Source organism: Oreochromis niloticus, linkage group LG15, assembly GCF_001858045.2.
Source record: "Oreochromis niloticus isolate F11D_XX linkage group LG15, O_niloticus_UMD_NMBU, whole genome shotgun sequence".
Taxonomy (NCBI): Eukaryota; Metazoa; Chordata; class Actinopteri; order Cichliformes; family Cichlidae; genus Oreochromis; species Oreochromis niloticus.
This window is the reverse complement of record NC_031980.2, coordinates 13,272,930-13,299,726: the sequence shown is the minus strand read 5'-3', so window position 1 is coordinate 13,299,726 and position 26,797 is coordinate 13,272,930. Positions and strand designations below refer to the sequence as shown.

General features: G+C 39.9%; 2 protein-coding genes across 10 annotated transcripts; one reads left to right on the top strand and one right to left on the bottom strand.

The window, feature by feature from the left end:
• Positions 1 to 1,015: 1,015 nt before the first annotated feature.
• pum2 (pumilio RNA-binding family member 2) lies at positions 1,016 to 22,933 on the bottom strand. 9 transcript variants are annotated; one of them, XM_013271986.3, is made up of 24 exons: positions 22,462 to 22,933; positions 20,820 to 21,183; positions 20,276 to 20,314; positions 19,086 to 19,154; positions 17,682 to 17,787; positions 15,718 to 15,905; positions 15,453 to 15,625; positions 14,873 to 15,170; positions 14,691 to 14,784; positions 14,450 to 14,557; positions 14,164 to 14,309; positions 13,582 to 13,702; positions 11,822 to 11,962; positions 10,425 to 10,730; positions 10,101 to 10,328; positions 9,629 to 9,896; positions 9,293 to 9,422; positions 9,020 to 9,154; positions 8,748 to 8,885; positions 8,433 to 8,558; positions 8,079 to 8,150; positions 7,024 to 7,145; positions 4,507 to 4,699; positions 1,016 to 3,642 (listed from the first exon to the last, which is right to left on the bottom strand). In XM_013271986.3, the coding sequence occupies exons 2-24, from the start codon at positions 21,168 to 21,170 to the stop codon at positions 3,511 to 3,513; spliced, it is 3,684 nt and encodes a 1,227-aa protein (XP_013127440.1). In that variant the 5' UTR covers positions 21,171 to 21,183; positions 22,462 to 22,933; the 3' UTR covers positions 1,016 to 3,510. The 9 variants fall into 9 exon arrangements, with proteins under 9 accessions (XP_013127440.1, XP_013127443.1, XP_013127442.1 ...); XM_013271989.3 differs by having other exon boundaries at positions 9,026 to 9,154; XM_013271988.3 differs by having other exon boundaries at positions 10,425 to 10,727.
• Positions 22,934 to 23,149: 216 nt separating this feature from the next.
• On the top strand, positions 23,150 to 26,210 carry LOC102078688 (rho-related GTP-binding protein RhoB). Its single transcript, XM_005474963.4, has one exon. The coding sequence runs from the start codon at positions 23,312 to 23,314 to the stop codon at positions 23,900 to 23,902; it is 591 nt and encodes a 196-aa protein (XP_005475020.1). The 5' UTR covers positions 23,150 to 23,311; the 3' UTR covers positions 23,903 to 26,210.
• The last annotated feature ends 587 nt before the right edge of the window (positions 26,211 to 26,797 follow it).

Genomic DNA, 26,797 nt, shown 5'->3' with positions numbered 1-26,797 from the left:
ACTGACGTTTCCAGTTATCCTAATTAGTTGAAAAATGTTCTTTAATCTCTTTGTCAGAATTTTTCAAGTATTTTTTCCCCCCGAACCAACTTTTTTGAGATGTCTTCCTGCCGTCAAATTCAAAATGAGCAAAGATTTTTCATGAAATAATAAAATGTGTCATTATAAACATTTGATGTTTTCTGTATTTGATTATTAATAACACATGGGTTTATGAGATTTGCAAATTATTGCATTCTGCTTTAATTTACACTTTACACAACATCTAAACATTTTGGGGCTTGGGGTTGTACTTCCACGCATCATTCATTCTGTGTTATTTCATGCCTAAGCTCCTTGTCAGACATAAATAGTAGACTCTTATCTCCTTAGCCACGGCTGCTCCAGCATCAATCCACCTCAGAAAAGAAGTGCTCAGTGCTTCACAGGAAGTCCATAAGCAATTTGAGACTATAGCAGCATAACTAAGGGACTGTTCAGGGTCACCGGATTCAGAGTGGGAGCTGTTCTACATAAAAAGGACCTGAAGACTTGTAACTGTAGGAACTAAGACCAAGGCTGGAAACTGAGATAAATGCCAAGATATCTTTAAGTCATTCAGCATTTCATACGCGAGGAGGAATATAAATGTAATTTTTGATTTACCACAAAGCTGATGAAGAAAAATACAGAAGAGTTAACAAGTTCGCTTTTAGCTTCTGTTCCAGCTGCTGCGTTTTTAGTGAAGTGAAGGCTTTTTAATTGTTTTGGAAAGCAGAAATTAATGTTAATCTTTCCAACACCAGTCTGGCACATACTGATACAAGTGGATGTGTTTATACATAGATAAAAGAAGCTAATCTTAAAAACATGTTAGTCTTCACTGAGGCTAAAACTTGACCCTAATTCACACACACATATTCACACACACCAACTAATTTTGGGGCACTTATTTCAGCGTTAGTTTAAAATCCAGCATCTTGAAATGATTAAAGAAATCATTAATATATGAGGAGGAAAAAAAACTCGGCAATAATTAAGGTCAAATGTTAGAAGAACAGTTTAATCATACAATGTCACAATTCTGCTTCGAAAAAGGAGTTCGTTTTCTTCATCTAACATCTGGAAATGTACATAAGGCCACCTGAAAATGTACATGACTTTGACAGTGTGACAAAACTCATATGTTCATATTTATATAATTGACAATATTTTACATTGCTTTTGCTTACAAGGTAGTAGCTGTTCCAAAATACAGCACTCTTCTGTACAAAAATAATTCTCGTCATATCCTGTGAAGTTTCCATGGTAGCAGAGAGGACTAAATGCAGCCTCGATTTTAGTACAGAGTGTTTTCTTTTTTTCCTTTTTTTTTTTTTTTTTTTTTTAAACTGTCACACATCAGAAAGACTATCAACAGTGGATGTTACAGCTTCAGTACAAATAGAGGCTGGCCCAGAACAGATTTAAAAACAAAAACCATGCCAGATTGTGAAGCCATTAACTTTTCATTTCCTTTAAAATAACACTTGATCAAATAAAACCTGTATACATTATATTCAAGGGGAAAGGAGTGATGAATATACACACATCTAAATGCACATTAGCCTTTTTCTCCCCCCTCCAAAAAAACAGAAAAGAAAAATAAAGAAAAAGTGTAAAAGACATCCCATTTACAGCATAAACGTTTACAAATGTACAACTGTACAGACAAATAAAAGCATCACTACAAATTTAGAGCAAGGCCTGTCAAACACCACAACTAGACTTTTTGTTTTAGTGAAACTAATAATCTTACACTTATTAACTGCACATATACTACATTTATTCTACAATTCATATGAAGCAAAGAAGCCATCACTACGAGCGTTACAGGTGAATTGTATAGCTTTTGATGGCCCCACCGGCCTCCGCCAATCCACTTACATACCCAAAGAAAAAAAAGAAAAAGGTTCTTTAAACATCCCTTTCTTCAGCTACGTCTAATTTATTTCACCTCAGATGTACAAAACTGACCAAATTCCAGAAATAAAATAATAATAATGATAATTTTTTGGACTGCTCTGACCTTCAGGCGGTGGGGGTTCCCATCACTGCTGCAAGCCCCTCAACCAAAAAAAAAGAGCAACAATTTACTCATACATAAAGATGCTATACATTGCTCAACTACTTCTACACAAGAGATGATTATTCAGTACATAAAGATACTGTTTTCTAGGGCAGTGTTCATCTCAAACTACAAGACAGATAAGATGTTACACAAAACATAAAGGAAAGAAAAAAAATCATTCTAAGGATTAAAACCTATTACAGCATGCCAACGCGTACCCCACTCCCACCCTGCTATCCCTGCAAAAAGCCCCACCCCACCCCACCCCACCCAAAGCTATGGTCATTTTATGTTAATATTAAACCAGGTCATACGCCCGCTGTACAACCAAACCTCATGCTCTGCTTCTTTAAGTTAAATGGTAGCGTTTTATTTCCCCCTGCATAAAAATCAAGTGATCGCCTGCATGAGGGGAGAGTAAGACGGCTCAAATGGTGCTCGGTGGATGTAGCAGCTCATTCTGTCAGTACCAAAACATAATGCAGGCTACGAGCTGCTGGAGTAACCAAACATGCACACACTCCCGCAAAGGGTGTGGGGAAAAAAAAAACAAAACAAAAAAAAACGAGGCAAGAAAAAGCCACCACTGGCAAACGCTACCCTAGAGTAAAGCACCAATTTCCAAACCCCGAGCTGGCAAAGCGGCCTCAAAGACCTCTGGGTGACTGTGGCACGTGACGCATAGTACTCGCTTGTGGATGGAGGGATTTCTGTCCATCCATACTATGTGATGCTATTTGAAAACTAATCCATCAGCTGCTTTGGCATGGGAAAACACTTTTTTTTCCTTTTTCTTTCTTTTTTTTTTTTTTAAACTGTGTGTGGGATAATATACAAATATTATAATAAATTGCCTAAGCTTAATAAGAACAGCTGTCTGTTTACAAAAACAAATGGAATCGTGTTTTAAAAGGATCACTCAGTTTAGCCTTTATAAAGTCACTTGCTGGTGTTAATTGTAAGAACTGTAAATTTCAGCAAATGTGTAATAATTTCTTTTTCTACAGAGAATTTACAAGGTAAAAAACTAAATGTACAAGATAATATGAAAACCAGTCAAATACATCAATTACATCATTAACAATGGGCTTGTGCTTTACCCAGGGAAAAAAAAGAAGAAAAAAAAAGGAGGAAAACAAAAGAAAAACAAAAAGAATAAACAGCCTGCTGACTGTGCGTCCCCTGGGGGCCACGCTGGGGACCTGCACCAGGGGTGGCAGAGTGGCAGGGGTCAGTTGTCACAGCGTTCTTAGGTGAAGTTGACTTGTCTTGTTTTTTTGGTAACTTGCCCCCCCAAATGATGGGATAACAGAGGGCGTCAAAGGCTAACCCCTATGGCTAAGGAGCGCATCTCAGACAGAACAGGGGGTTTGGGGCTCCTACTCCTCCACTTGTTCAGGGGACCTGGGATGTGTACGTGACTACATCAGACCATTCGTGGGACCGCCGATTGGACCCAGTTCAGATCCACTCTTCATGTAGTACTTCTCTAGCTTGGCTAGAATGTGCTTCCCGTAGGTGTACTTACGCAAAGTGGCAATGTGAGGCCGGATCTAAAGAAAGAAGAGAAGATGATAACTGCATTTAAAATCTAAAGAAGCTCGACTGATTTTAAATCTGGAAGTAGGGGTAAAGAATGGGCATGTTTTCAAATTATGGGTAGCATAATTTACAAAATGCATATCATGTTACATTAAGTAAGTCTTGAAACTACTGACGGAGATTGTGTATGTAAAAGGGTTACTGAATTCATGAGTTAAGTGATTTTCTTGCAGAAGTCTACAAAAAAAATGGCTATTTTTGGAACCACAGGAGTCGCCCCCTGTTGGCCAGCAGAAAGAATGCAGATATTTTAGCAAATTTCCGGTGCCAACACTACACTGATGTTTAAAAACAAAAACAGCACTAACTAGTTTGATGTCAACACAAGAGCCTTCACAACAGCCTGCACTGATGTACACAAAGAGTAATGTAAAATATGTAAACAATGGACACAATGCTGGCAGATACATATGGAAGTGCACACCCTAGTTATTACTTTGTTTTCATGCAAAATACAATCGCTGTACACATAATGGCACTGATAACATGACTAACAACAGGTCTTTCTGGTCATATTTCACATATCAAGGGTCCTTGAAAGCACCAATGCAGGCACTTGTTTTAACATTGGCTGTTTCATGATCTGAATGAGCTGTGCAACGCCCTGGATACCACTGATAAAACTTCACAGTTAAACTTTTACCAGCGAAGTTGATCTGATCACTTGTCAGAAACTATGGACATCAACAGATTAGACTTTTTAAGCTTTGCTAAACCTTATAGAATACAGATAGAATTCACTGGATCAAATGGACCACAATCCACCCACTAACACCCATTACCACTAACATGAGCACATTTAGTAGGCGACTCACCTTGTGCATGATGATTTTACGCTGAGCAGGTTCTGCCATGTCGATCATTCTTTGGACAACATAGTTGGCGTACTGGTCTTTCATCATGGTGTACAAGGCGCTGTGGGGCCCGTCCTTCTGGCAGCACACTTCATCTATCAGCAGAGCTCTCTCTGCACGCGAGGAGTGGATCACACACTTCTCCACCACATTACTGGGGGAAAAAAAAAAAATATGCTACTGTTACTCAAGTTTATAACTGAACAGATGGAAGCAGAGAGATGCCAGCATATTAGAATCATTTTCTTTTGTTTTTGGCATCACGTGCAATGTTTGCATGTGTGTTAGCAAACTGTAATTATTAGGCAGTGTGTTCAAACAGCTCAATTAGTTTAAGTTTTTGCTGACCTGTTACAGGCCATGGTTATTCTGAAGTTTTACACCTAAGACCCCAACTGTGATGCAAGGGCTGGTTAATGGGGTAAACTTGAATTTGGGAAATATGAAGGAGGATTACTTTGACCTACTTTTACACCTGACACAACCAGGTTATGTTTGATAAGAAAACAACATGTACAACATTCCCACCTACTGACTATAGAAAATTCCAGATAATCCTCCCCCACTGGACCATCCCAATAAGGGCATTTAGTTTTTAGAGTGTCTAAGCCCTTTGTCTATCAGTTTACAATCTACCAGACACAGGTTTTTAGGAGAGGGGACTACTATTCCCAGCTTCATTTTTTTTTTCTGTTGGCTAACAGGTTCAATTTTAGAGTTACACAGCAATTTATTCCTAAAGCTGAGGACATTTATTGATTAGAATTCCAAACTTTTTCCAACAACTTCAGTTGGAAAAAGTTTATGAATTTTATGAAACACAAAACTCTAAACATATGCTACAATGATGGCCCACTGAGACAGTCTTACCGACTGCTCCATGTTACACTACAGAGGATATTAGTCATTTACTATATTCTTACATCACTTTTCTAAAAGTTACAAGGATCACTTTTCCCGTCAAACACTCATACACTTGTATATTGCTGTTTAATTGCAGCAGTTATGTTAAGTTTGTGAGTATCTTATTTTTTCCTAATATTACAGCTCATCTTTTAAATTTATAAAATATACCACTCTGCTGCCAGCAGACGTGTATTTTTACAAATTGGCTAATGGTAGCAAGACTGGAAAACCTTGTATTACGAAACAAGTAGATAACCACTTTTGTTTAACTACAGGAACTGAACGTGGGAGTTGTTTTGTGATACTGGCTCCTAGTCGAGGATTTGTCCTCAACTTTTGGCTTCTCCCTTTAAAGATCCCCACAGTGGATCATCTGCCTCCATCTCACCCCATCCCTAGGATCCTCTGTCACACCAACCCTCTACACCCTCTGTCCCTACCTCCATGAAACTTCTGTGGTCTTTTCCTCCTACTTAGCCAACATCCGTTGTCCCACATATTCACAATAGTCGTGAGCCATGTAATTAAATAAATCAAACTAAAATTAATTAAGGTCCAAAGTTGGCCTAAAGTCGTGTTTGCTCACTGACAAACACATCACATCCACAAGAGCGAAAACCAATATGACAGGTATAACGACTCGTACAGACACATTTAGTTCAACATAGACGTGTCTTTTAAAATATCTACTTGCCTAATGTACTCACATTAAGAAAGCACTTTTCTATTCTTATGGACCACTCAAGGCACTTCACTGCATATCTCATCTTAACCAAGCATTCAATCATAATTTTATGCTATACACTTCAAGCACAGGACCTGCCTAAAATGAATATCTTCAGAGTGTGAGAGGAAGCTCGAGGAAACCCATGCAGGCACAGGGTGAACTTACAAACTCCATACAGCAAGGCCTGAGCCAAACCGGAGATTCAAACCAGGAACATTCTTGTTGTGAGGTGATAGCCATAACCACTGTACCATCATGCTGCCACTTATACATTACAAAAGAATTTACTCCAAGCTAAGCAGAATGGACTCTGCTTTAAAAACAAAGAACATGGAACCATCAGGTACCTAAAATTCAGCATTCCCATCTTCCTCGACTCAAGAAAGATCTAGGTTATGAACTTCCTGCCACTGTTACCACATGGTTATTGATAAATTATCCCAGGCCTAAAATGATCTCCTATCAGGCCCAAACGTGAGTCGTTAACCTGCGTGTTATAAACCTACTATTAACCGTTTTTTTACAAATGTAAACACTCGAAAGATGTAGAAAAACAACAACAGCGTATTGACTGATCTTCAGATGATATGCATCAACTTATGTTCCTTAGTTTTGCTAGTGCAAATCACTCACATCTGTCCTCACACCAGCAGAAGTGTGAAGAAACACAGCTGCTCTAATACTGACAGTAATGTGAGTGCTTTCCCTCCCACAACAGAATATTTATTTTTCACAATCATTTCATACAAAATGAACTTTAGAATATTCACTGTCTGTCCTGTTAATGTCAAAATCTGCAAACAATATACAGCCCACTCTTAATCCATACAGACTGCTTAGCTTACCTTGCAAATTTATGCTGGCTCAGGACAAGAACCTTCCCGCGCACCTCTGCCACTATCTTGCTCTTATCTTCTGGTCTGCCATGCTCCAAAACATGCTGAATGACGTAGTTACCGTACTGATCCTGCAGGAGGCAACAGAGATGTAAGGGCAAGGCAAAGTCATCTCAACAAGATTAATCACAACAACAAAAAAACCAAACAAACTGTGAGATACAACTGAACATGATTGATACTCATGCACTACTTTCTCCCCATTGGCCTCGATTGATAGGGTAATCATGCAACTCTACAATGATTGGCCGATGAATGAGCGACACCCCCATTTGTAGTATTTCGAATACCCTTACGTCATCACTGCGGAAGGTCAGACAAAACAGATGCTGCTGGTTTGTGTCGCTGACCAGGCAACACAACCAATAGCATCTTTGCCCCTTCAGAAACGGGTGATAGACAGTTACGGGTGTAATTTTTAGTGCGACAAGATGGAGACAAAGAATTAACTGACCAAACAACAAATAACACCACTCAACTGCCAAGCTTGTTAAAGTGGTAATTTGTTGGGTAGGTAGTGTGATCTCCACCTTTAAATTTGAAGTATTTGCCTCCCGAACCATTTTCTGTCAATCTGTTTTAACATGAACTTGCATTATGTTGGTTTTAAAACACCATTTGTGAACTATTTGGTTATAATAGAGTTTCACACTCCTAGATTTGAATCAAACAATTATAATTTTAGCAAAATTAGATTTTTTTTTTTTATTTTTATTTTTTTTAAAAAAGGGAAAAACAGACTGATCAAAAAATGCTGTAGGCAAAAGAGGGATCATCAGACAGCAGATTAGCATGTCCCTAAATCCTCTGGCATAAAGCAAGAAGGGAGGAAAAAGAAAGAACAGGCAGCTCAGTGGGTTAGGAAAGGACTATAAATGTTGGGAGTTGGAAAACTATCTAAATGTTAAATTAGATTCTTTACAGAAGAAAAGATTAAAAAAAATAAAGAGGGGAAAAAGGAAGTGAGCACAGGGACATCCGCGATAGAGGCAAATTATTCTGACCTTGAACAGTGCATCACGGGACACTGTATAATATGTTTTGGGTGTCATCTCCAATGATACGCCTTGATATTTCTAGATGGAATAAGTGAGGGGGGCAGGGTGGATGTTTAAATAATCACATATGTCAGATGTAATGTCAGCTAACAGCACAATTACATTCATCCTTACACTTAGCAGACCACAACTACACAGGAACAATGACAGGCTAAAAATATGAAATGTTCAAACATGAAGGACACATGCAAATACGCAACATAAAATGATAAATGTCAACAGCGATCAGTCGCAGCTAGCAAAAATAAGGCAGTCAGCGTGGAGTTTAAAACGGGACAGAGAGGAAATTGATGTGCACACCTGGCCCAGCTGTTCAGAGTGCTGATGAAGCTCTTCCAGGATGGGCAGAGTTTGCTCCTGGGTGCAGTGCTCCAAGATCCTTTGGATAACTCTGCAGCCATAGGGGTGTGTGGAAAGTACAAAAACCTAGAAAATAAAAACAGTACTTATTGTTACATGTAGTGAAAGTACATCAGAGGATTTAGATATTAATGCAACCCTACGGATCACACGAGTCTACAAAAATAAACTATACTGAATGGTAGTTACATTATAAGGCAGCTTATTATATGGCAGCTATTCTAAAAAACAAAAACAAAAACTAAAAAGACCCACCTGTCCCTGGAAGGCATCAATGATGAACTGAAGGGCCTGAGGCTGGACACATTCAATGCACTTCTGTACCACATGGTTCCCATTCTGGTCTTTCACACACTTCAGCACATGGCCATCAAGCTCACGGACAATGTCGCTCTAAATGGAAGAAAATGACATCAAAGTATATCGTAAAAGAAGACTGTTTAAATCAAAGCCTTTAATATGAAGGACGAATAAAATGCTTTTCAATAGAAAATAAAAAGGTTATAAAGAAGTGAAATCTCACTTACAATTACCTGCTGGTCTGAGGAAATGGACTCCAGGGCTTTCTGAATGACCCTGCACCCATACATCTGCAACGCCAGGGGAAGGACGTGTCCGCGGATACGGGTCGCTAAAGCAAGTTTCTGGTCTGCACTTCCAAACTGAGACAACATAAAAAATATATTATATATGCTGGAATCTATTACAATATGAGAGTAATCTATTATAAATGGAATCTAGTTTAGTTTATACTGTGCAGTTACTCAAAAGACACAAGGATGAACTTTAACACTCCCAACCTCAAAGAACTTTTGGATGACATAATTCCCAAATACATCAGTCATCAGTTGGTATGCTGCTTGCAAAATCTCTCCAAACACCATCTGTCTCTCAGCAGGAGTGGCCCTCTCTAGCTTCTGCTGGATAAATCTAGATGGGAGGAAGCAGTGAACGATTAAAAAGACACTCCAAAGACTCATTATACAAAGTGTAACACTGCAATGTAGTTTTTTGCGTTTTTTTCTTTTTTGGCTAAGGCTTACATTTACAAGACCTAAAAGAAACTCATTATTTCCCAAAAGCCTATATATTCTATTGTGCTGTGGCATTTTCAAGCATTAAATTAGGCCCGTCACCTGGATCCGTGCTGGTCTTGAGAGAACTCCACCATGTGTCCAGGCAAGTCACGGAGCTGGAGGTTTGGAAAACGGTTGTTCCTGAAGTCTTCCAATAGGCGGCTGCGTCCAGATGGCATGACATCAGAGCGGCTGTAGCGGGGCCGTGAGGGAGGGAACAACTGGCTGCTGGAATTGAACAGACTGGACGTGCTGCCTGTGCTCCGGTATTTGGCCTCAGCTCCGGGAGCTGCAGAAATGTAACGACCACTGCCATTTGTCAGGCCACCTAGGATTAAATAAGACAATTTTGAATATTTCATTTACAAGCATCAATTTCACTGAAGCTGCCCCTAACAGGGGATGACAACTTAAAGTTCTATTCTATTTAAGTCGCATCAATCCTCACTTACGAACAGGCTCAAATGCTTCTTTATTTTCTACCTCAAAAACAACATTCGACCAAAGGTAAACATCCCCCCCTTAGGCTTACCTAGGTGAAGGCTGGAAGAGGATCCATGGGAAGAGGGCAAAGATGGCGGAGGAGTGAGTGGGGAATGACCTGGTGTAAGGCCAATGGGGCTAGGTGAAGAGGAGTAACCCAGGCTGTTATAAAACGGCTGCCCAATGGGAGTTAAACTGCTGCCACCTCGTTTGTATAGGTCAGAACTTGCCAACAGGGAATCCCTGCGGGATACACTGCTACTGGTCGAGCTGGATACTGAAAAATCATTAACAAAGCACTTTTAGAACACAAAACTTAAATTTAACTCAAGACCATTTTCCTCTACAAGCAGCATGTCGTTTAGCCACTGACCAGAAGAGCCAAAACCCCCAAGAGCAGAGCCCAGGCCAACGCCAAGAGAGCCGCCGGTGCTGCTGAAGCCCAGGGAAGAGCTTGGGGGTGGTGGGGCAGCAGAGGTGTGAGAGAAAAGGGAGCTGCTCTGAGAGGTGTTAGGGACTGATCCAGATCCGTAGAATGAGCTGGAGGGCAGGCCGCTGCTGGGTGGAGGAGCCTGCTGCTGCTGCGGCTGAGGTTGAGCCTGAGGCATGGAGCGGTACAGTCCGTTGGCTGGAGGACCAGACATGTTGTTACCGGAGCCAGATGCAGACACTGCTGCTGCTGATGGAGAGAGATTGTTGTGAGAGGTCAAAGGTGAGGAAAAGTCACATGAGTGGTACTAATCAAGTAAGAATAGAAAGAAGTGGGTGTGTGGGACGGACATTATAGTAGGCATATCTAAGAAGAAAAAAAAAGTCCCAGCTCTATTAATAATACACACACATATTATTTGCTCAACACACCACACAGAAGCACTCATTAAGTTATCATTTTGAGAAGAGGACATCTATACAAATCAGATCGCTACATGTGCGCATGCAACTGTGCCTACTCAAAACAGCAGATCTGGCAGATTGCTAGAGAACTGCTAAGTGGGTGAAGTCATTTTTCCACAGATAAACACAAATGACAAGCTCAAATATAAACAAATAATAAAAAGCAGAATTAAATATAAACATATTCAGCTATTTTTGGGAGAGCCACTTTGCATTTTAAACCATCAGCGTGAACACACTTTGTAGAAGCTGGGACTTCTTGGCTGAATCATTTTTTCCACCTATATTTAAAGGTTACTGCTTATGTGTGGTGATTAAACTCGGGGTAAGAGGCTTGGGAACGTATTAAAGTAATGAATTTATTCACAAAAATAGCCAAATGAAACATTGCTCGGTGTGTGTCCTCCCCACACACAGAGTGGAGACAGCAGTGGTAACTGCAGGAGACAAACACTGCTAACAGAACAAATATAAACCAAACTATGAGATCTGCTTATCTGATCAACGTCACATTTGGTTTTTTGAAGAAGGTGTCAGTGGAAAAAAAAAAAAAAAAAAAAAAAATAGTCCACAGGAGATGAGAGAGACCTTTTTTGAGATTTGAATCAGACAAAATAACAGTTGGTACAGTCACCGAATTCCAAATAATGATCTCTAATGCAATTAGATTAGCTAAATTTGAGTTATATAGTGCCAAATATCAACAGTTACCCCAAGGCACTTGAATGCAATGTAAAAACCCTACAACAGGATAGACAAACACCAAACCATCCACAGATCCCCTCTGAGCAAACAGCTGGTGACACCGGAGAGAAAAGAATTCCTTAATTAAAACAAATTAAAGAAAAAAAAAAAAAAAAAAAAAAAAATTCTTACCAGCCTGCGCCGCTGCATGGTTGATAAGAAGTGGGGTTTGGACTAGACGAACAGGCCCACCCAGACCGGTGCGGGCACCAGGGCCCATTACCAAAGCTCCAGTCTGGTCATAGTAAGCTGCAGGGGCCAAAACCTGATAACCTGAGGAAGAAAAAAGACACACAAAGAGGAGATAGTTAGTAATTACTAGAGATGGACCGATCCGATATTACGTATCGGTCCGATACTGACCTAAATTACTGGATCGGATATCGGTGAGAAATTAAAAATGTAATCCGATACATTAAATATAAAAAAAAAAAAACACCTCACAAAACTTGCGACACGGTGTAATTCGGCTTATAACCGTAGCAGGTCGGAGCAGTGTGCATCACGTGATTGAGCGGCTGTGTGTATTTGTAGCCTCGCTAGCAATCCAGCATTTCATCTCCGAGGAAGTTATCCCAGAGAGAAGTAAAGCAAGTGTGTAAGTTCATCTCTGAATGTTTGTAAAGCGTTCCCACGTTAAGCTTAACAACCGATATATGGAGCGAGTGCCTCTTCTCCCTCCCTCACCTTCCTGCGGCTACTTCAATCGTGAAACTGCTTAATGATCAGCTGATCGGCTTTTCTGTCGCGAGTCCGTCTCTCTTCTTTGTTTTTGGCCCACTTTGCACCAGAAAGAGGAAACCAGCGGCTGAACAACAGCAGCACGTTTAAGCTTGATAAGCTGTTGTTAGAATTTATTTAATATTACTTTCTACACCAGGATCCTTTTCTACGTACCTGACGGCTGGTAACTGTGCAGGGGCGGATCTAGCAAAGTTTAGCCAGGGGGGCCGATAGGGCATGAACAGGGAAAAGGGGGCACAAAGACATACTTTTCTTTCTTATTCTCATTTAAAATGTCTAGCTTTTAATAAATAATTATCTGAATCTTACACCCAAAGTTTTAATCTGATGTAAAATGTATAGAAGTCCATTACTGTATATAGTAACTGTTAAGTCTAATATACCCTAGTAAGCTATAGTACTTTTTCCTTTGGGAAAGTACCATCTGTGCAGTCTGCAATTCTGTTGAAGAAAGATGTTGAATCTATTTAATTATTCTTGAAAAATAATTTAATTCTGTGCATTTTTTTCCACACTGCATCAAATTAAAGTTGATTACATCGATTAAGCATCATGAGGTGGAGGGTGGGGGGTGGTTCCCTATTTTTTTTTGCTGGGAGTTTGCAACCCTATTAGTTAGGTTGCTTAATATTTCTGCTAAGTACTCTTTAAAATACCAGAATAGGGAGGATGGAGTAGGTTTAAGTTTATTAGATTGATCAGTGTTGCTGAACTATGAAATATTTTGGGTGCAGTGCATTTTTTTACATACAGGTATAACAGAATAGCTTTAGTGTTGTTGTTTATTTAAACTTGAGTATGAACTTATACAAAATGCAGCAAGATATTAAAAAAACAGTTTTATTGATTAAAAAACACACTATATCGGATTCATATCGGTATCGGCAGATATCCAAATTTATGATATCGGTATCGGACATAAAAAAGTGGTATCGTGCCATCTCTAGTAATTACAGTTTACTACTACTACACAACATACTTAGAGTGTTGTTAGAAACACTGTTTCAGTGTTTTGTTACTACTACTACTACTACTTCCACACTGTGTACACTTAATGTGAACCAACAAAGGAAAAAAAAAAATGTATTTGGTTGTCAGTGTCTTTGGCTACATTGCAGTACAGCATAAGTATGAAATGGTAGACCAACCAGGCATTCCTGTGTATGCCAATGCAGGGTTTGCAGCAGCTGCTGCAGCTAGGGATTCCTGCTGGCTCTGCTGGCCTTGCCCAGGTGTAAGAGGTCGCTGGTTGGTTCCAGTGCGCATCACCTGGCAGAAACGGTTAAAAAAAAAAAAAAAAAAAAAATACTGTTACTGGCACTGGGAAGGGAAGCAATCTCAACTTGTCGTCACAACAAAAAATAAACAAGTGACTAAATGAGGAACAGCTAAAATATAGCTAACGTGTTTTACCACAACTGTTTGGTTTGATCAGACGTCACGAGTTGCTCGGAAACATATACAACCAACCCCAGAACATTTCTGAATCAAATGCACAACTGATGGAGCTACGCCACCGAAGCCCTGCCCACTTTTAACTTTTCTAAATTTTAACAGCAGGTCTTCATGGATGACTCATTTTCAGGGTAATCCTGTCATCATAAACATTCTGCACACGATAACTGGTCACAGACAGATGACTGAAACCGCATCCTGAAGCACATTTTTCATACAATCATACGAGGCGAATAAGGTAGGGAATTAATACTGGTTAAAGAAATTATTCCTACCTGTGGTTGCCCTGGCCCTGGCCCTTGACTGGATGCTTGCTGATTGGCCGAGTGATTGGCAGTAGATGCAGGCTGCTGCTGGAAAAGATTAGCTGGGTACACACCCCAAGGGACGCCGTAGTACTGTGGTGGAACAACTGTGGGGCCTGGGGAGGGGGGAGAGAAAAAAAACACTTCTGAAGTTATACATTGGATCTGGGCAGAAGATAATGAAGAGTAAAAGAAAAATAAAATAATAATGATCTGTTGGATATCAATGAGAACTTGCGGATGAACATGTGATCACCTGCAAGCGTTGCTGCTGCTGCCAACCCAGCAGCAGTGTAGGGATCAGCTCCAGGTGGGGCAGCATTAATGATGTAAGGGTTTGGCACAAACGCAGGAGCAAGGCCAGCTGAGTAATATGAGGAAGAACAGCAATATAATTCTCATTCAAAAGTCTATGCAACTCAAACAGAGACAACCTGAGAGACAAAGCAGTTAAACAATACTGCAAAAGAATCTGAGGAGAACAAAGTCTGTCTCACCAAGATGCTGCTGCTGGGCTGCAGCCAGTGCATATTGTTGCTGCTGAGCTGCAGTGAGCTGTTGAACAGTCAATGGATTAGACCTCTGGAACAACTGGGGAGAAAAAAAAAAAAAAAAAATCAACAAACTGCTCACAACCTGCTGAGCAAACTACCAACTAGATTTTGTGAATTTAACAGACCTGCTGCTGAGAGTTGTAGTCAAACAATCCAACTGGAGTCCCTGAAGAGTCCACCTGAATCTGATTACCAGCATAGTCAAACTGTAAGGACTCCACACCAGCTTGCTGCTCCATACCGCCCATGTTCTGGGCCTCCTGGTTCTGGAAATCCTCAGCTTGGACCTTGTTTTGGGAGGGGTTCTGCTGTTGGAGAACATGAGGGTGGTGGTGCTGCCCCATCATCTCCAAACCTGTCTGACTGGGACCCATCCTCTCCACAGCCTCAGTGGGAGAAGCTTGACGGCTTCCAGGAGTTGGGCTAAAAAAACCAAAAAAAACAATTTAAGTTTAAGAAGGACTGCCATATTTATACACAACTGTTACTTTGGGGTGAAACCAAAGTCTAAAAACCCTCAAATCAACCTATAAATGTTCATATTTACACAGTCTGATATTTTATATTTAATTTTGAACTGAAAGGCTAAACATCTGCACATATATCAGAGATACAGTTATTTAAAAGATGGCCACATAAGTCACTTAATTTTTTTAAACCCATTTTCTACTGGTTAACTTGTATCACTGTAAAAGGAAAACCCACTTGAAGTCTTTACAGTCTCTGTCCATGCCGTTCAGCAGACCTCTTCCATTGGCTTTAGTAGGATCACTCTCCTCTCCCACCTTCATCTCAGGGCTTTTGTCCTCTTCAAAAGGCGACACCTTCTCTTGCGCATCACTTTTCTCTCTCCCATCTTGGTCAGCATCTCCTGCACCCTGTGTAAATACGACAGACAGAAAAACAATTAGACAAAGAAATCCAAACTCCACTTTTGGTAAGATCGATGAGATGCAAGAGTCTGGCTTACATAGCCACCATTCCTGTAGCGGCCATCCATCTTGTCACCAGGGGACGAACTCAGGACGTACTCCACCATGCTCACGCCGAGACCTCCGCCTTCTGAGCGAGGTGAAAGCACAGAATTGGCATCACCATTCCCATGGAAACCCTGGCCTGGCCGTCGCTGCACCATGATTGGCTGAGACACTGAATGATCTGAACGAAAAGTCGTAATCAAATACAGTGGCAAGCGAAGTGAACCCGTGGAATTACATGTTCTTCTGCGTTCACTGGTCAGAAAATCTGATTTGATCTTCATCTGAGTCACAAGTAACACAAACGTGATGTTTGACCCAAACAATCTCTTATGTCTTTGTTAAAACTTTAGATTGCTGGTAGAAAAAGTAAGGGAACCCTTGGATTTGACAAGTGACTGAACCTCCTGTGGCAGCAGTGATCTCAAAGGTTTTCTGCAGCCACAATCAGGAGGAAGTTTGACTCATTCTTCTAGAATCGTCTGACTTCAGCCATGTTGTCAGAAATGAATCTCTGGCGTGAATTATCCTCGAGCTCATTCTTCAGCACCTCTATTAGATTAAGAAACTGGGCTCTGACTGAACCGTTAGACCTTCTTGTAACAGGAACCTATTATACTTTAGCTCATTTTCAGCCATATGTGAATGGGCACAATGGTCAATGCTCATAATAAACATGGCTATTTCAAATAATCAGCTATGGTTAGTAAGTAAGGATTCAGACTGTTCTAAATGGTTAATTTCATTTTTTTTCCCCTACTCTTAGCTCTGTGTGAGGTCACTTAGAGCAGATGTGCTTAATATGTTCATCTTATGCACACATATCTGGCTGCAAGCTCAGCAGCTCCATTCACCTGCTGTTCTAACCTTCCGTTTACGAGGGACAACCAATCAGATAAATGTTGGATAAAAGGGACAAATGAGATAAATGAAGAATAATTTGAACTCAGGCAAAGGAAGCGCAGGCTTTACTTTGCAGTTTAGCTACATCATTCAGTATTGCAGTAGTGCTGTGAAGGATCAAAGTACACCTTTAGCAAATATCAGGCAAGGTTTTATGGACAGCAGTGGCATTCTAACCAGCGATTTAACTACCCATCATGTCCACGCAGCCCACAACGATTGTGATTGGCCTGTTCAGTACTGCCGATTCTTCCTGTGCATGTCCAGCTGCCTTTCTGCTGCAGTTTCTTAATTCATCAGTGAGAGAATAACTGTCATCACTTCAATATGAGGAATAATGATCATAGCATCAATGTAAGGATTCACAAATGTCAGCAAATTCCTGCAGGCAGGTTGTTGAACCTATCAGAATAGATGTGAGGGAATGCAGCGAGTGGGAATCAAAGACAGGGAAAAAAAAGCCCCACCAGTTAATTGGTTTCTATTGGATGACTCCGCATAGAAATGACCAGGACATAACCACGAGGTAATCAGCACAGAATGTATTTCGCACAAGCGTAAATGCCGCCAATGAAGTCGGCCACTTACACAAGTTACACCACAGGCTCTACAAACACTTGCTGCATTACTCTAAATCAGTCCTTACTGTCCTAACCAGGAATGATTTATAGCTGGTATTCGTGAAGGGAGATGTTTACCATTTTCTAACATAGCCTTTGGACAAAATAAAGTCAAAATGCGCCATGATATATGTAAAAATAATTGTGTATGTGTGCAATTTCAACACAAAATTTAAAAAAAGCAGAAAAAAAAAAAATCTGGTTTGTTTATAATTGTAACTCAGATGAAGATCTGACCTGATTTTAAGACAAATTCCAAAGGGTTCACTTACTTTTTCTTGCCACTGTATTTATATCGTTCTAACAGTATTTATATCAAAACGTTATAGCTGGCAGGCACCTGTGAAAACTGAGCTATTCCATTCCCAAAAACATGACTGGAACAGATATCTTAACACATGTAATAATTAATTAATTAGAGAAAAGACACTCACGAGATGATCCCCATGCATTGTCTCTCCACTCTTCTCCAAGAAGCATTCCTTTCCTGCCATCTTTGGCCAGCTCATCAGAATCCCAGAGCTTTTTTGCTGGCAAAAGCTAAGAAAAAAAATAAACAGCGTTTCTGAATGGTGTAGAAAAGCATTTGCATTTATGATTCCAAACTGCGAGTGCAAAGGGAGACGTATTTTCGACTCCGTATGTGAATGGGATGTTTGAGAACAGAATGTTTTGAGGCCAAGTTAAACTCACTAATAATTAATTGGCATAATTGGAAGATATCAGGAAAAATCACTTAATTCAACAATCTAAGCTGCAATAACGGTTTAGACTGTATTTGTACACAGACATAGGGAGTGACTGACTACTAATTCATAAGAATTTTTTATTGACATAGGATTCAAATGTTTATTATTTAGTGTAAGTTGGACCTAATTACCCATTATAGACACTAATTACCTATAATTGGGGCTATTACACTCAAGACCTTTCAGCAACTCTTGGTTAACTTCAAGTCAGTTCAATAATGCTTTTCTAAAGAATCCGTACAAATTTTCTGTTTCAGACTCCTCTTAAAATAGATTAAATTCTAACTGAAATCTTTTCCCCCCCTTGAGTGCTCCGGTGAGGCAAACAAGTCAATGACCCAATCTACACTGCCAGGAAAAAAGGCTGGTTGAGCTTGAAGATTTCTAGGAAAGTCGTGCCAAGTTTTATGACCATTGTTAAGAAGATTTGTCATTAGTAAGAAAGTCAATGCTGCAACTGATGCTTTAACCAAACACTAAGTGAACAATTTATTTGCTTAAGTGAACAGGCTATTTTAGTCTTCTCGCTTCATAAAGTAAGAAAAACACTCCTATACAACACAGTTTTACCATCACTGTAGAGGACTGCACATAGATTTACACGCAGCAGCCTGGGGTGGGGGGTCTGAGACATATGAAAAAAATGTAACTACATCAGTGTAGCAGACAGAGGAGCAGAAGGTGTTTATCGTTAAAAAAAAGAAAAAAAAAAAAGTAATAGCATTAAGTCAAAAAGCTTTCAGAAAACTCTTTATTAGGCAAACAAACAGGGTCAGGTGAGGGTTTAACGGATTTCAATAAAGGGTAAGATGAACTAGTTTACAATAAATCTGTATTTTAAAGACTCGGTGGTGGTGGTGTAAACATTGATGCTTTAAAAATAGTTCAGCATTTCTATAGTTTCTGTAGACGTGGTTTCACAGGACTGAAGATAGCCATACTTAAATATGGCCTCTGTAAAATAGCAACCTACAGATGTGTACAGTCACTTTTCAATTCTGTAGCGCGGGGAAAGAATAAAATAATAATCACAGAAAACTGTACAAGAGTGAGGAGAGTGAACGATATGCAGACAAAAACTGTTCTTACCTCTCCCATCCCCCTCGACTCCAAAGCAAGAGCTTGAAAATCATAGTTCATTTCATCCACTGCACGGACCTGAGACAGAGATTTAAAAAAGGAAAAAAAAAGAAGAAAAAAAAAAAAAACATTTTAAATTAAACAGCACTGATTTAACAAAATTTTAACTGTAAAATTGTACCTGCAATGCTAAAGAGTGCTTGTTGTAAGAATATGTGACAATTCAATAGAATACATAAAGATTCATAGCAAAAAACTAACATTTATTCTTCAATCTGTGCAATTGTTTTTACATTACGTAACATTCTGGTTTTGTGAAATAAGCCAGACACGAATTATGACTTACATGGTATTTTGAATATGCTGTTAAGCCAATAAGAGACTGTTGTTTAATAAAGTTATCTTACATGAAATCCCAAAGCAATTAATCCTGACTGTTCGACTTATGTTAAGGTATCTGACACGATCATTTAGCTTTGGTTATTGTATGACCCCCCCCTGCCCACTATACATGATGTGTTAAGGAAAACTGAAAATAAAAATAAAAATCTGAGAAAGACCTTTTTTAAAAAACATTTCTAGACTAGGACCTATGCAGCGCTAAACACAAAAACCATTTGCACAAACTACACATGATGATTTATAAAGAGAGGCGATTATACTCGCTCTTCTGCAGGGCACAATGACTTGCTTGCATGAAACAGAATAGTTTGAATGTAGTTTGGAAGAAAAAAAATGAAATAACCTAAACACGAGACGGGGCTTTGTATGTAGCAACAAAAAAAGCTGCAGAGCAGCTTAAAGTACTGTTGAGACAGGATGTGAGGTGTGGCTATTAAATGAAATGAAACACAAAGACAGGTTTTGAAATTAAAAAGAGGATTGGTTTCCAGTGCACCATTGGCTTAACATTACTACAGACAGATTGTAGACATTTCTCAATATATGGTCAACAAAAGAGAAGCCAAAGCTGTGGGAAAATATTTCCATCCATATCTGTATGCTGAGCTGTCCTAGTGAAGCCATTTCTGGCCAACTACATGTCAACCCTCCTTATTCATCTGATACAAGTACCACGCAACTTTATTTATTTTCCTTCAAAATCACATTTGCGTTTAAGAGAAGCACTTCCAAGCCTGATCCAACAGTGTAGAACAAAACCATGAAGCCTCTTAGACCACTAATGGAAGAAGACTTACTACGCTGCTTTGATCACTGAAAGCCCCGAGTGCAGCAGTCTGTAGGTGCAGAAGGGGAATAATTTGAAGGGGAACAGAATTAAAAGACAAGCTTTCTTCATTAAAGTGTAATTGCAGCATTTATTTCATTATTTAATAACCACACTTTCTATTACAACTCTGGCTCAGTCAACATGGTGAGACTCACACCCCTGTTGTGCTGACACAATGGCCAAAACTATAATCTTGCTGATGTCTGTTGTAAATCAGAAGCAGTGCTATGGGTTTTTAATACTTGTAGTAAGAGACTGGTGATCTCTGAAATCTGCACTCCAAACCTCACCTCACGTTTGACTGGGCAAACGGCTGTGGATAGACCTGTCTGTAATTCCAATAATAACAAAGTACTACATTTAAACAATAAACAACAGATTGTTTACTTGCCGTTTATACCAATATAATAATCAGTGAAAATTGAGGACTTGTTCTGTCTGGTAATTATACTAAACTGCACATCACCACATGCCTTATCTCAATAAAACAAAAAAACAAACCAACTCTTTACCTGATCGACATGATTGGCATCCCCAGTAGGCCAGCGATGCTTGCTAGGTGTGCAACTCACAAGCTGCTCCCCAGGCTGCCTCTGAAAGAAGTATCCTACTGTGGCGTCATCCTGAGACCTCCCGCTCAGCGGGGGCTGTGGGGTACCTGGGGTAGGGTTAGGAACCCTGTCCATGCCCTGTATATGTGGCCCTCCAGGAGCCTGACCAGCTCCCCCAACTGTGGCTAGGGGCCCTCCGCCATGAACTCGGACACCCCCAGACTCAGGAGCACCGTTTGCATGCAGCATCCCACCTCTTGTCTCCTGCCAGGCCACGTCATTCATACCTAGGATGCTGCATGGAATGCTCATTCCACGGGAAAGCCTAAAAAACAAAACAAAACAATAAACAGACAAAGTAAGATTTACTTTCATTATATAATGTAATGTAGCACCCATTACAATGTGGTGTTTACGGCATTATAATTGGCTCTTATGAAAGCCCATGCTATTATAATGCGAACATCGTGGACTTATTAAATCCTCCTTGAGCCTTCAGACAAAAATCAGCTTTTACACTGCATCCCATTAAAGACGTTCATCCAAAAGAATAATAAAATGATAACGAATGCTTTTAATTTTCCTCGCTGGGACAAGACTAATTCCCGAGCTGCTAACAACACGCCAGGGATATAGTTGTCTAATTCTGCTGAACTATTTGTCCTACAACAGGTTATTAATGTTTTGTTAAATTAAAAAGATCGGGCCAAGAACAAAACAAGCGACTGACATCGATGTTGGTGGCTTATAAGAGCAACACCGCTCGGTAACGTTGTCGTTAGCCAAATACTAGCTGGTGACTATAAGACTGGGGATACCAGTAATAAAGCTTCGGCTACCACACAGACATACACGCATAAATGCAACTATTCAGCGATAGCCACGACTGATTTTTGAGATGATGTAACGAGCTTGCAACAACGTACTCAAATTTGAAACTGTTCATTGTGGCACACCAATTAGCAGCCTGGCTAGCTAGCCTAGCCTAGCCAGCAGCAAGCAAGCCGCTGTTACAATAAGGAAGCTACCTTAACGACTTTCATCGGGAATTTGCGTAAATGCTTATTTATTTATTTATCTAATAGATTATTTTTGCTTTTTGGTTTGTATCCTCGGTTTTTTTGATTGTTTACTTTTTCCCTCCCTCATGTATTTCTGCTAGCGGAAATCGAACATGGTTAAAGCTAACCATTGGTTCAGTGGAGCTAACCAGCTAGTGCTAACCGCAAAGGGCCTGTTGTGTTTATTATTGGTGAGACATCAAAGAAATTCGCTTAATTCACTCCTGTTTTATAGTCAGGGAGTGGCTTTGCATGTTAAATAGAACACATTTTCTCGACTTATTATCCAATATTCACTGTACACAACACGTTACGGCCATCTCCGGGAGCTAACAAACGCTAATAGCCATGTTGCTGTTGTTAGCTAAAACATCAGCCAAACACTGAGTGGCTAAACAACATGGCCCCCCTTCAAGTTCCAAACAGAGGGGCCTTAACCGCTAAACAAAAGGGGAAATACTCGCACGGCGACAACCGCCTCCAAAGCAGTTCCCTTACACAGCTTTGGATTCGGTTGTGAACAGATGTGAGGGCATACTCACGCGTTGTCGTGTCGAGAGAGGATCTGTGCTTGTTGCACGCCGTCAACACGATTCTATATTGTTTTGTTTCCTTGGAGAGAGAGCGGTGATTTAGCAAAGCTTGGTAGTCAAAGCTAAGAGTTTGTCTACGCTAGTGCCCCCTCCCTGTAAATAGCGTGAACTACGTAGACATGCGTATAACAATGTCAGTGTCAATTTGCCTTCCCAGCGTGCCTTTTGAGCACCAAATCCCCCTGTGTTAGGCAACCTAACGTGTGGTACCATAGAAATTAGTCTCAGAGACACTTCCCCACCCAAAATCACTCTCACATTTCATAGGATAAACTGGCTTAGTTTGAATGAATCCGTATTAGATAGCCGGCTCATTTCATTTTGTGAACAAAATGCTGACTCAGTAATAAAAGTAGCAAGGCAATGTGTCCAGGAAGCTTATTTGAAAGGGAGTTTTTAAAGAAGAAGTACGTGTATATTTATCGTCATCGTGCTGTGATATTTAGTTGATTTCGGCTGATTCTCAATCGGGTGGATCCTCGTGGTCAGTGACCCCTCCCTCCTCCAACGCAAGAAAAACCCGACGGGATCCAATCACCTTTTCCTTTACAGACGGTGATCTCACTTCCCCATTTTCGATTGGATTGCTATATTTAGGTAAACGCCTTACGCTTTATAAAGAGATTGCTGTAGTTTGTGGCAAAAGACTCCGGAGTTAGTGGAAAGGACTGGCTTGAGGGACGAGTTTGACCAGTATCTGCTTAGAGTTTAAAAGCTACTCGAGTTGACACGACTAAACATTACAACTGCCGACTTTGGACTGAGCCGTGTTTGAGAGCGAGAACTGGGAGAGGCAGCAATGGCAGACATACGAAAGAAACTTGTCGTGGTGGGCGACGGTGCATGTGGGAAAACATGTCTACTGATAGTATTCAGCAAAGACGAGTTTCCAGAAGTGTATGTCCCGACTGTGTTTGAGACGTATGTGGCGGACATAGAAGTGGATAACAAGCAAGTCCAGCTGGCTTTGTGGGACACAGCCGGACAAGAGGACTACGACCGGCTGCGGCCGCTCTCCTATCCGGACACCGACGTCATTCTGATGTGCTTCTCGGTGGACAGCCCAGACTCGTTGGAAAACATCCCTGAAAAGTGGGTCCCTGAAGTGAAACACTTTTGTCCGAACGTACCCATCATATTAGTGGCCAACAAGAAGGATCTCCGCAACGACGAGAACGTAAAGAATGAGCTGTCTCGGTTGAAGCTGGAGCCAGTGAAAACAGAGGATGGCCGGGCCATGGCCACGCGCATTGGCGCATATGACTATTTGGAGTGCTCAGCTAAAACCAAGGAGGGGATCTGGGAAGTATTTGACACGGCAACACGGGCGGCTTTACAGAAACGACAAACAACCCCAGGTGGCTGTTTCAAATGCTGTGTTTTAATGTGAAGTGACTCTGGCTTGGGCGGGGGGCTACTGGGAAGCGCAAGAACAGACGTTTCCTGCGTTGGGGTCCGTGTCTGGACATGTGAGGGCAGTGACCATTGTTCGGACACTCCCTCGAAGTTGGATGCCTTTGCTTGAACCAAAACCGATGACTGCAAACGGAGCTGATTGGAACACACACGAATATCATCAGATGGCGGGTGTAATGTGTTGGGGGGGGAAATACACTGGTTATGGCATGTTGGCATGTTCTTTTTGGGTCACATGATCCCAGTCTGACTGAAAAAAATCACAAACCGTTTGATTTCAATGGGAGACTTTTCAATCCCCTTCTGCATCTTCTCGTGTAGACGCGAAGGCCTGCTGGAGAGTCAAGATTACTCTGCTCTCTTTTTTGTGTTTTAAAGTTTGCATAGGCCACAAGCCTTATTGCCAAGGTTATACCGTGTAACAAGCAAAACAAAAAGAACAAATGCACTGTTATTTTTAATATGACGAAATTGAAGTTTGATCTTGCACAAGACCTGGATGCTACAGCAACTCATAGAAAGAAAGCTTGTTAAAACTACAAGTCATTGCCAACTTGTTGTTTTTGTTTTTGTGATGTTTTAGGGCACTTTTGCAAAGACATTTCATAGCACAAGGCTATAATTGGTTATTTATGTTTTGAGAGTTTGTTAGTTAGGAGCACGGCTAAAAATAACGTATAGTTTTGATTCCACTGTATTAAACGCCTTTTTTTTTTTTTTTTTTTCCTTTAAATTGTGCAGCAGGTTAGATTTGATTCAAAGTTTACAAGACTACACCTGGACCAGTCTTGAAAAGGGCTAACCACAATGTCCTGTAGTTTTGCAGGTTTTCAGGCAGAAACTCTGTCAGTATTAAGTGGGAGTCATGTTTTACTACTTTAGTTTTTTATGTTGCTAAGCATGCTTTTACACAAGTTTTAACTCATTTTGGCTAATTTATACAAACACACTGTCCTCTGTACATATATTTCTGTACAGCACATCTGAACAGCATCTTTTGAAGCACATACAGTAGTATATAGTCTCATTTCCATCCAGCTGTCTCTGCTCTTTCAAACACTTGGGGAAAGAAAAACAGCTTGAAATTTTCTGTTTGGGCACAGCTTCATTTAGAGTGGTACGGAGGATATTTCCAAGAGACAATTAAGCACTTGAGATGGTGTGGCATGTGATGGCCTTGCTCGGTAAAGGGCGTTTTCTCAAAGTGTCATGAAACTGCTGTTTATGACCCAACAGCACACGCTCATGTGGGATTAAGCCATCTGATGGCAACACTTTATTGGAAGTGTTTCATGCAATTCTATTTGTAGAACACTTATGTAATAGTGACACACACTTAAACTAAAGGGCTTCCCTTTGATTATTAAAACGCGAGAAAACGGTAAATGTGAAGTACTAATGGTTAAGAATGTGTATAGAGCTGTTAAACTGAATTAAATACAGTTGAGAAAGAAAGTTTTTCCTTTTTTTTTTCTTAAAATCTCAATGTCTTCCATTATGACAGTGAATGTACCTTAAATTTATGTTGTCAAAAAATGTTACTGAAAGCTAAAATCAGTGTATTTTGAGCTGATATTTTTTTTTTTTTTTTTTTTTCATTTTTGTGAAAAGGATTCAGATTTTTTTTTTTCCAGTGTCTACATAAGTGTTGTGTAACTGTCCTCTTGCATGATGGTGGGAGTGTTTGTTCATATGACTGTGAACATCAGTTACAGAGACTGTTGTTAAGGGTGAAACTCTTACTGTTCATGTTTTGCTCTTTTACTTGTCATGGAAACAAAAAAGATGGATTTTTGCTTTAAACACTTTGTCTGTGTTTTACTAAGTAACTGCACTGCAGGTACATCTGAGTTTAAAAAGACTTTAACAAAAAAAAAAAAAAAATCCAGCCAGAGTTACGGTGGCGTTTAAAAGTCACATTCCTCCTGTCTGCTGTCTGTTGCTGGGCTCTTTTTTTTTTTTTTTTTTTTTTTTGCTGACATACAGCACAGGAATGCATTGTGCTGGACTGGTTAATTTCCCACACCGGCCCCCCTCATGTGCCTCTGATTTGCAATGATTTTAGGTTAGTATTTGTGATAAGATGGTACAGTTTGCGTCTCCTTTTATTTAACTAAAACACACAAAAGGAAATTGTGGAATATGCCAAACGTATCTCTTTGTAAGAGTTTATTTGATGCCATTGGTGTAATTACAAAATGCTTTCTGTAGAAGAATGGTACAGTTAAAAGAGTGGAAATTTTGTGAGGGGAAAAAAACAGAATGTACGGGAACAAGTGGTACTGTTCTGGGAAAGTCAATAAAGAAAATCAATGTGTTTCAGTAACTGCACTTTTCCACTCTTGTCGCATTTTCCTGACACACAGCTCCCTTTGCTTTGATCATACAAAGAAACATTACGTATACTGATAAAATAGTTGGAACCTGGTGGTAAATTTTGAGAATTAGTATTTCTTTCTTTATTTGCTTTAATCAGGATCCACTGAACCATCACTTTGATTCAGGCCTTTGAAACAAGAGTAAATCTGATGTACTTGTGTATTTGCAGTTAACTTACTTTTGTATGTTTTGCTGAAAGAAATTTATGCTAGTTCAAAATACCTGCTCTCCAACAAGTGACAACATTAAATAACACTTATACGAAAATGAATAATTATACCCCACTATACAGATTTATGACCCAAATTCCCAAAATTAACAGTACTGTTAATAATGAAAACATTTTTGTTAATATTACAATATGTTCAAAATAAATATTTTTACTGCTAAAATATAATTATTGTTGTTATCCATGAATTTCCACTTTTACCATTTTACAGAAAAGCAGAAAAAATATTTAAAGCACATTATTATTATTATTTTTACTACA

Coding starts and splice junctions, on each gene's coding strand:
- pum2 (XM_013271986.3), bottom strand. CDS start 21,170: ATGAGCATTCCATGCAGCATCCTAGGTATGAATGACGTGGCCTGGCAG. Junction 20,315..20,819: donor ATGCCAATCATGTCGATCAG/GTAAAGAGTTGG, acceptor CTGCACCTACAG/ACTGCTGCACTCGGGGCTTT. Junction 8,151..8,432: donor ACTCTGAACAGCTGGGCCAG/GTGTGCACATCA, acceptor TATTCCATCTAG/AAATATCAAGGCGTATCATT.
- LOC102078688 (XM_005474963.4), top strand. CDS start 23,312: ATGGCAGACATACGAAAGAAACTTGTCGTGGTGGGCGACGGTGCATGT.